Genomic DNA, 10,383 nt, shown 5'->3' on the forward strand with positions numbered 1-10,383 from the left:
AGGGTTTTAGCATATTAATAAAAAGAAAATAGTTGGAATGAATATGAACAGTAGCAAAATGTAGATAAGGGTAGTGAAAATTTGTAAATGTCTTCAACTTCATGAATGATCAGGACAAGACAAGTGAAAACAACAAGATGCCACCTCTATCCCATCAGATTGTTAAACCTAGCATTATGATAAATGTGGCATTATGACTTATCTAACGCCATAAAGATATGGGGCAATTGACATTTTTTATACTGTTGAAATGAAAGTGAATATTTAACACCTAAAATGTACTTACTCTTTTTTTTGTTTTCATTTATTATTATTTTAATTAATTAATTAATTTAAAAAATATATTTATTTTAATTTATCTCAGTGATCCTACCCTTCTTCTGGGACTCCATCTCGGAAGATATCAACATATAAGGGTATAGTACAAGGATGCCTATTATTGTTAATTTATATATTGTTAATATAGGTCATTGTTAAACATGCATTTTTATCAATTAAAAATGAAAAGTTCTTGAATCAAATATGGTACATTCAAACTATCAAATTTAATGAGGCTATATTAAAAGTAATTGGCAGATGACTATACCCTTGGGAAATTGTTCATGATATTTTTTAAGTGAACAATGGAAATGGTGGGCTACAACAGCACACACGCACACACATACATATACCCATATGATCGTGTATTTTCCTTCCAGTTTTCTTTAACCTTTTATTTTGTGTTGGAGTCAGCCGATTAACAATGGCGTGACAGTTTCAGGTGCGCAAGGAAGGGACTCAGCCGTGCATGGGCCCATCTTGCCCACACTCCCCTCCCGTTCAGGCCGCCACATAACGCTGATTAGGGTTGCCTCTGCTATACAACGGGTCCTCATTAAGTATAGGCCATTTTCAACAAATCAGGGTCTTCCAGTTTTATTGAGATATAGTTGACATCCAGCACTGTTTTAAGTTTAAGGTGTACAGCATAAAGATTTAAGTTACATAATTATGAAATGATTACCACAATAAGTTTAGTGAATATCCATCATCTTATACATACACAAAATAAGAAAAATATTTTTTTCTCATGATGAGAACTCTAAGGATTCATTCTTTTTTTGACTTCCATATATAACCTACAACAGGGTTAATTATATTAATCAAGTTGTATACTACATCTCTCCCCTGGAGAAGAAAATGGCAACCAACTTCAGAATTCTTGATTGGAGAACCCCATGTACAGAGGAGCCTGATGGGCCGCAGTCCATAGGGTTGGAAAGAGTTGAACACAACTAACCAACTTAGCACGTACACACATTATACCTCTATATTTATTTATCTTATAACTGAAAGTTTGTACATTTTGACCATCTTTGTCACCATACAAAAATATTAATTATTCTTGACTATATTCCCTACACTGTGTATTTCATTCCCATGACTAAGTCATGACTCATTTATTTGGTAACTGGAAATTGGTAACTCCTAATCTCCCTCACCTGTATGAGTCATCTCCCCACCACCCCCTCCCCTGACAACCACTTGTTTGTTCTCTGCACTTATGACTCTATTTTATTTTGTTATGCTCACTCATTTACTCTGTTTTTGTTCTTTTGTTGTTGTTGTTTGTTTGTTAGGTTCCACAAATAAGTGAAATTGCTTTTTCCTGTCTGACTTATTTCACTTAACATAGTACCACCTAGGTCTATCCGTGTTGCTGCAAATGCCAACATTTCATTCTTCTTTATGGCTGAGTAATATTCCACTGTGTATTTATATACTAAATCTTCTTTATCCATTCATTCATTAATGGACACTTAGGTTGCTTCCATATCGTGGCTATTGTTAATAGTGATGCAATGAACATAGAGGTTCATACATTATTTTCCAATTAGTGGTTTCTTTTTTTTTTCTCTAGAAAATACCCAAAAGTGGAATTGCTGGATTGTATAGTAGTTCCACTTATAATTCTTTGAGAAACCTCCATACCGTTTTCCATTTTGGCTATACTAATTTACATTCCCACCAACAGTACATGAGGATTCCATTTTCTCCATATCCTCACCAAAACTGTTAACTTTTTGATAATAGCCATTTTGACAGGTGTGAGGTGATATCTCATGGTTTTGATGTGCATCTTCTTGATCATGAGTGATGCTGAGCGTCTTTTCATGGGTCTATTGGCCATCTGTATGTCTTCTTTGGAGAATATCTGCTCAGATCCACAGCTTATTCTTTTAGACACTGTGTGTGTGCGTGTGTGTGTATGTGAGTGTGGGGTTTTTGCCACTTTATTTTTAATTGAAAGATTATCGCTTTACAAAATTTTATTGTGTTCTGCCAAACAGGGGCTTTGTCACATCCTATTTTTTAATTGGGTTGTTTATTTCTCTTTTTGATGTTGAGTTGTATGAACTGCAACCTCACACTCTCTGTGAGAGTCTGACACACCTAGAGTGTGTGAGAATGTTGACAGCTTTGTGCATTTTGGAGTTGCAAGAGTTTCCTTTAAATGTTTATGAGGAGTTTGGATTTCTTTGTGTATTTTTATTAGTATACAGTTCATCGTTTTCATTGGATCCTTGAGGATCTATTCCTCAAAATAGCATAAGACCCTTTGTCCCTAACACCTTATAAGCGTGAGAGAGGTAGGGGACGCGGAGGTCTCCCGACGATAGCTATGACTGTACATGTGAATGTTCTGTGACGTTTTTCCTAGGGAAAAGAATGTGTCAAAGAAGAAAAGCATTCTGGCAATTTTGGCAGGGGTCCATTTATCAGGCATCTGTGGCCCCCTGCTCCTCCTCAGTCTCCTGCTTCCCCCTTCTCTCCGTCAGGCTGGAAACGGTGGGAGAACCACTGTTGCTATGGGCGGTGAACTCTATCCCTTGAGAACTTACTGAGGACCTGCAAGCGAGCCGCCAAATCTGCTCAGCAGAGCCTCTGAAGCCAAGACTGCCTCAGTTCTCTGAATAAAGGCAGACAGAGCAGCGGCAGGAACCAAGACATAAACAATTTTCATTTCCCACTTTCTTTCCCAGAGCTGGCATGGGAGAGAGAAAAACCTGGCTATTAGCCATTTTCTACACTCGCCCCACACTCTGCTACTATTTCTCATAACATGTCTCTGTGGATCATTAATGTGTTTGCAAGCAGACAGTTTTGCATGAAGTATTTATTTACCCTTATTATTAAGTTGTGTGTGTGTCACTGGAAGTATCTACTCTGAGGCCATGAAAGCACACGATGATAAAAATAGGCATGCACATGGAAGGAGTATTCTGTCCGTGGACCATGAGCAGGTAAGCTCAGCATGCCAAATAGTGATGAAATAAGGAGGAAATGCAATGGAAAAACACACTTGAGAAATGTGTTACATAAAATAATTTACTTCTCATTCAGAATGACCTTCCAGACTTATTGGTGAGACAGCAGTCTGTGAGTACAGATACAATCTGAAAATCATGACAGTTCTGACAGGGCAAGACCAATAGAGTTACACATTTGGATCCTGGAGTTAATTAAAGGCAAAGTGTGGAAATGTGTATAACAGAAAGAGACACTGATGAGGAATTCTGGAGGCATGGAAGGCAAAACCGCTAGAGATACAGAAAGGGTACAGTTGAGGAAACCTAAAAATTTAATACAAGAGACTTCTATACACACACTACAATGTCTTCATTTTACAGCCCAGTCTATTGGCTTAAAAATCACAAATGTGTCCATGTTTGTAAGTTATACCGGAAGAATCAGTGCAGTGTTCATGCATGCATATGTGTGCACTTCAAAGGCAGTAATTTTAGAAGAATGAGAAGAAAATTACTTCCTGGCCATTCATTAATAATTCAGGTGATATCTTGCACCTCCGTTTATAAAACAACACAATGATAAAAACATTATACAAAACATCATAAATAACATAAATGAGACATTTTCAAGTATTTCATGTGCCTTGGAAAATTCTAAACAGTAGTTTAAAATTTCTATTCCTTTTTTTATCCCTTTTCTCTCTCGTTTCATCTCAGAGCCTAAAATGAAATGCTTTCAGCCCCTGTTAGTCCTGATGTTTGGGATTCAATGAGCCAGATTCCATCTTCAAAAGAGAAATTTATGCGGGCTTTTCAGTTTGTGAAAACATGTCCACCCCTTATAAAATGTAATCTTTCCCCTGATGCTGGTTTATAAGGAACAAGTATATAGCCTAGAGCCATTATGGGGGGAAAAACAACCGCAGTGAATTAAGGAGCCTCATCTAATGGCTAAAGTTCTCAGGGAAAAACAAAATGAGAAGAGCACCTTAATCAAGAGAGGAAAAAAGAGTAGGGGATAAGAACATTAACCTTTAAATTCTGTGCCCGTATTAAACCAGCATCCTACAGTAGGTAGAGCTGGCAAGGCTTTACCTATGTTTCTTCATTCAGTTCAAGTACTGCTCCTCCAACTCCATACCAACCTGGCTGCTATCACGCATCAAGCACCCAGGCAAAGAAGGGGAGGCCAGCAGCCTGGGGGCTCAAAGGTGCTGCTAGTGACAACCAGCCAAAGACAGCACTGTGTCAAACAGGCGCAACATTTTTTATGTTCGCTCCTTAGAATACTATCCAACTTGGAAGCTGTCGGTGGTTAAATGAAGCATGAAGTCCATGCTTCTCCAGCAAGACTCACGGAGTTTTACACAATCAACTTTCTACAGGTTGGCATTCCTTTTGTAGCCTGCAGGGCAGCTGGTTTATTTTGCTCTGTTCAGTTGCAGAGTGAAAGACAGGGGATCAGAACATGCATGTAAGTATGTTCACAGAGTCTAGTTATGAGCACCTAGGGTCTCTCTTGTCTATTCTTGCAGAAATATATATGCATGTTTACATGCATACATATATACAGGCTGCAGGTATGTATATATATGTGTATATATACATATACATATATACACACACCCATGCACACACAGATACATAAAACAGATCAACCCCATCTAAACATCTCAAGACTGGTTAACAGAACACATGTGCCTATGGATGTCACGTGACGTGTACCAACCGCTCGCCAACCAACCTGAGGTCACACTGTTGGCAGGAGAGAATGGCCAAGTCTTTGAATCCAGACCCACAAGACCATTATCCAGATATCTGCTGACATGGCACACCAAAAGAAATCTGAGACAACTGGACTGGGATGAGGTCCTGCCCTGATGAACACCGAAATGTAACCTAGTTTTTGTATGGGAGTGACTCACACATAGCCAGCAGCGTGAACACTAGACTGCAAGGTGGAAAAAGCACTGGTGCTTAATGAAGGTCAACATGTGGCCTCAGGTTTTCCGGGCATAGAGTCTTGGCATCTCAGCCTCCCACTGCTGAGTGAGAGCTAGGCACACTGGCGGACCAGGGAAGGGCAGTCCGTGGAGCTCTTTGCTCCTTTCTGCTTCTCTGACCCACAGCTGGAAAGGCTGACCAAGTCAAGGTAGAATCGAGATTTGAGGAAGCGGCGGTATGAATCCTTTTCCATCAGGTTGAAAATCTTCTTCTGAGCCTCATCGAAGCAAGTTATTGTGGGCTCCAGCATGTTCCGGCTTGTCTGCTCCCTGGTGCAAGAGTCCAGGTTTACCTGAGGGGCAGAGGCCAAAGGTCCATTACACGTTTTACCCCGTAAGGATGGGAGGTTGTGAGCTTTGTACGAGTGCGCACCCTCTATACCTCAGGAGTGAATGGAAGGACACTTGGCTCCACCCTGGCACATATGAGAGAACCCAAGGAAATAACTCCCATTATTTCTCATAAACTGGGAAGATTCATTCAAAAAAAATGCATGAAGGGAGATAATCTTAGTCATCTAGGTGAAGAGCTTTTTACTTAACGAACTTATTTGAGGCTGTCAAGATTATAACAACCTGCTCCACTGTTGCAGCTTTAACTCACATCATCTTAGGATCCATGTTACTGAATGTCTAGAAGGATTCTTTAAGATCGATACAGCTCTCTTCCATCTATACCTACCTCTTTGGTTGCCTGGACTGAGATGAATTCATTATAGATCTTTTTGGCCTTGGGACTTAGTTTAGAGGGTGATTTGATTTTCTTGTATTCTTCACAGCTGATCCAGAAGTCAATGTTCTCCTCACTGTACTCAGACTTCAAGAAAGCTTTGAAAGCTGCCAGCCCACCTGGGACAGAGGAGAAAGAACCAGAGTTGTCATCACACTGGTGGACACTGTATCGCAAATAAAGCTGGGGTACTTGAGGGAACAAAGCATCGGCTCAAATAGTTCCCTATCTCCCCTGTTGGAGGGATTACTGAGGGTCAGATAATTCTAATCTATGTTTGATATCTGCTGGATAACATTTATACCGAGTGTTTCTTGCTCATGGTTTGAAGTTTCTTTGGGGAACATTTTATGCTTCTGAGATACCTATGCTGCCCTTAGTTGCCAAAGTGAGTTTGGGAAGAGAAAGTGAGGTCAATTCTGGAAGAAATCTAACTATTTGGAGTTATTCCTCTGCCCTTTTTTGATGTGGTGAGAAAGATGGTTTTCCACATGGACTATGTATGAGCTTTCCACTGTATATCACAAAGATCTAGGGTATGGTAAAATTTTAAGGGGACTAATTTTTCTGAGCCTGAAATTTAGGAAAAACCCAAGCCTTTCTACAATTCCTATCAGATCAAGTGTAGTATGAAATAACTTGTCTATCCAGCATGCTTTATCTTCATCTTGGAAAGTGGTGGATGTTGGGAAGCTGTCATACTTACACTCATGACTAATCAGGTTTTCCAGTGATTCAGCCCATTTTTTTACTTCCTCATGGCTCACCCTAAAGACATTAGAGAAAAAAAAAATAATTTGAATGCTAAGATATAAAATGGGGGCAAAACATGTACGATTTTGAATAAAATGCAGAGATTTTATTTTTCATCATAACAATGAGACCTGTTGTTGAATAGGGCAATCTTTCCACTAGATGTATGGAAAATTCAAATGCAACCATGATCTTCGTGAAGAAGATCCATGAAGAAGGCCTTCATGATCCAAATCTAGGTTAACTAGTGACACATAGCTTCTTTTTCCCTCACAGAGCATCTCTGTCATCGGATAGTTAATGCTCAGTGGCTCTTCGCCAAAGCCTTTTCTCTTACCTCTGACAAATCACCACTTTGTCCTTCTTGCTGTGTGAAGAATTATGTTCACAGGAATCTGACTTCTGCAGCAGGAAACCTAGCCGATGCTTCATATCTTTGGCACTGCACAAGAGAAGGGGGAGAAACAGAATAATGACACTCAGTTCTTTTAAAAAGATACTTTAATGGGACAGTTCAAAGGGTCCATTACTAGTAAAGAGGCAGAGGCAGTTTATTTAGGAAATAGGAGGTGAGGCTGGCAGGAACTCTCAGGAAAATGAGATTCCCCCTCTGCTTCTTCCTATAACTCACAGCAAAACTTGGAGCAGAGCCTCCTTCATCAGTAACTGGATTTCTGACCCTTCAGTCCACCTGTAACCCTGTTACACTTAGGTATCACTTAGGTATCTTCAGTAGAAACATCATGAAAACTTGACTGTTTTCTAAGTTTTAGGAATTGAAGAGCAGGGAACGGTGAAATATGGCATCTGGTTGTTGCATGCCACCTTCTGGAGGGTGGTTGCTATTTCCATCTGCCTCATTGTTAGGAGAGGAATGTAGGAGCACCTCAGGAATTAAAGGTTTGTTCCATTTCAGCCTGAATGTGGTGAGCAAGTTACGTGATGGGACATACAGGGATGCGAGTGGCTCTAGCAGGGGGGAATGAGGGGGTTAACACAAAAGCTCAGGCGGAAACCTGAGGTCCTGCAGGCTTGCTTGTAAAGACTCTCCTGCTTTCCCTTGAAATATCTACACTCTAAGGATATTTATACTATGAAGGACACTGGGACTGGAAAACAATAACAAGGAGAAGCGTGTAAGAGTCGTCACTGAAGCTCGTGACTAGAGCAAAGCCTTCAGCTTATGGCCACTGTTTAATAGCTAGCTAGGTCATGGCAGCGCACATGACTTACTAAAAAGGGGGCCCCTAATAAGCTTTTAGCTCAACTTTCTCTCTTTATTTGCTCTTTTGCTTGGATCTCCTTTTCTATAAAAGCGGAGACATGGTTTTAAAGTGAAAAATGTCATTTTGAAAGAAATGAATGACTAATTGAATGACTAGATGTCTCTACTTAGAGAGAGGAAAATAAAGCCACGAGGATAAAAGGACATTTTAGGATGGCTACTAATATATTAGTGCCTTAGCTATGTGCATTTCTCCAGGAAGTTTGAAATCCATTATGTTCTTGTGCTGCCCTTAAAACAGTATTTTTCCTCCCCCCGACCCCAAGATTGTTCTCCTTTCTCTGTTTCCTCCACTGCTCATGGGATACAAAGTCTTTCTTAAGAATAGCAAAATCTAAGCATGAAGCCTAAGGTGATGATGTAAGCATAGTGTGATCTCATATTTCCATGTGCCAGGTCTGGCTGAGATCTGACAGTTACTGACCAATACAGAGTCATTTCATGAAGACCTGGAAGTATGCTTAGCAAGACCATTACACTTGTCCTTATAACACAATAGAACCAAGAAATGAAAACCAAAATGACTTCAGCGACCTCGGAAGTAAGAGATCTAGATGTGATCTGCACTCCACCACCCACCACCTATGTGAGCTTGAGCCTTTCCCGTTCCCTCCGGAGCCTCAGGCGCCAGTGTGAGAATGAAGGTGCTGGGTAAGATGATTCCCAGTCCAGCAGTGAGGCGAGGGGAAAACAGCGCCCCCTGCTGACGGACACTTTACCTCTCCAGGTTAGCCTCTTAGCTCCTGAGAGTGAAGCTCTAGAGCAATTACTTATCTGTCTCCTAAAATATTTACCAGAGCAAAACTTTCACCTGACATTCCTGTGTTTTGCATGATTAATTTTATATCAGAGTTAACTGAAGCTTGGATTGATTTGCTCTATTCAATTCAGGAAATTAATGATGAAGGTCAGAGCCACTGTTTTCATAAGCACTCTGCCAGATCCTCCTGCTTCATTTGAAAGCAGCCACAAAAGAATGGGGAAAAAAGAACATTTTTCGTGTTCCTGAATGACAGGAGGTAAACTCGTTAGGATTGTACTAAAAAAGTGTGCTTTCTGAGACAATTCTAAGTTAAAATTTAAGGTGATTTCTATTTGCAGAGGAACATGAAAAGGGGTAGTATACCTACAAAATGACTTTTTACTTTTAACTTTAAGGTTAAGTCATGTAAAAGACATTAGTTTTGTATTTTTTCAGCTAGCTAATATATGAACATACTATGAAAGCATTTATTAGTACTTTTTTTAAAAAGGCAAAAACATAGGAGCAGCTGCATATCTTTAAGTTTGTTTACTAATCAAGAGACAGTAAATTGATAAAATAATGTCTCTAAGGTGAGACTTTCCACAGAACCCTTAGCTGATTGGTTATGACCAGTACTTGACAACCACATAGCATTTCCAGAACTAGAGTAGGGAAAGAGATAAGGGAGATCTAGTTTTGAGACTCTTATTTTACTGTAGCATTTGCTTTGAAGAACAGAGAGTGAAAGATACTGTAGCATCACACAAATAGCACAGTACCTTTCTGATGATGTAGCCAAACTTCAGTCTGGAACATCCTCCCCAAAGTGAGATTTAATAAACCATCAGAAAGCCCAGACCCATGATTCCATGTGCCTCAGTGATAGTCAAATAGCAGTAATCACAGCTAGCGATATTATAGACCACTGTTCATAGTCCAAAACCTCATATCAGTCCTTAATTAGAACTAGCTTGGTTAGAGGATTAGAAGAGTCTTCAAAATCAAGGTCATAGAAAACAACATATAGGATGCCAAAATCTGGAGCGAACACTTCCTAAGTTACTATTTCTTGCTAGTTTTAAAGGAAAGCTAGAAGGTCGAAGATTTCTGCATCACGTTGTTTCTAAATCCAAAGAACCAGGTTAGTAAGTAGAACATGCAAATAAATTAAAGTCTATCTGAAAGTTTAACACAGTCTGGTTAAATGGCTGAAAATAATCTTACCTCCTTAAGCAAGAAGCCGGCAGACCCGCAAGTCCTTTGCACATCTTGTGTAGTGTGGGATTCACGACAGGAAAGAAGTGCTGCTGGAGGAGCTGTGGCTTCTGTTCTGAGCGCACTTTGCCTTTTCTCCGGTAAAGATACTGTCAGAATCCTCTGAGCGTCTCCCTCCCAAGCCTGTAGGGGTCTCTTTTATAGCCCAGCAGCGACCGTCCAGCCAATCAGATAGCAGGTCTGTAATACCAGCTCCTCTCAGCCTCCTTCTGGCTCTCCATCCTCTGCAAGAGATAAGGAAGAAAGGACTGACGCAACAATGCAAAGTGAACGAGCAGAAAAATCCTCCTGCAAAATAGACA

At 40.1% G+C, this 10,383-nt stretch overlaps 1 protein-coding gene across 1 annotated transcript; it reads right to left on the reverse strand.

The window, feature by feature from the left end:
- Positions 1-3,425: 3,425 nt before the first annotated feature.
- On the reverse strand, positions 3,426-10,171 carry RGS4 (regulator of G protein signaling 4). Its single transcript, XM_065924932.1, has 5 exons — positions 10,031-10,171; positions 7,114-7,218; positions 6,730-6,791; positions 5,976-6,142; positions 3,426-5,586 (listed from the first exon to the last, which is right to left on the reverse strand). Exons 1-5 carry the CDS (start codon positions 10,072-10,074, stop codon positions 5,347-5,349), a joined length of 618 nt encoding a protein of 205 aa, XP_065781004.1. The 5' UTR covers positions 10,075-10,171; the 3' UTR covers positions 3,426-5,346.
- Positions 10,172-10,383: the final 212 nt, after the last annotated feature.

Source organism: Muntiacus reevesi, chromosome 1 (genome assembly GCF_963930625.1).
Source record: "Muntiacus reevesi chromosome 1, mMunRee1.1, whole genome shotgun sequence".
NCBI lineage: Eukaryota > Metazoa > Chordata > Mammalia > Artiodactyla > Cervidae > Muntiacus > Muntiacus reevesi.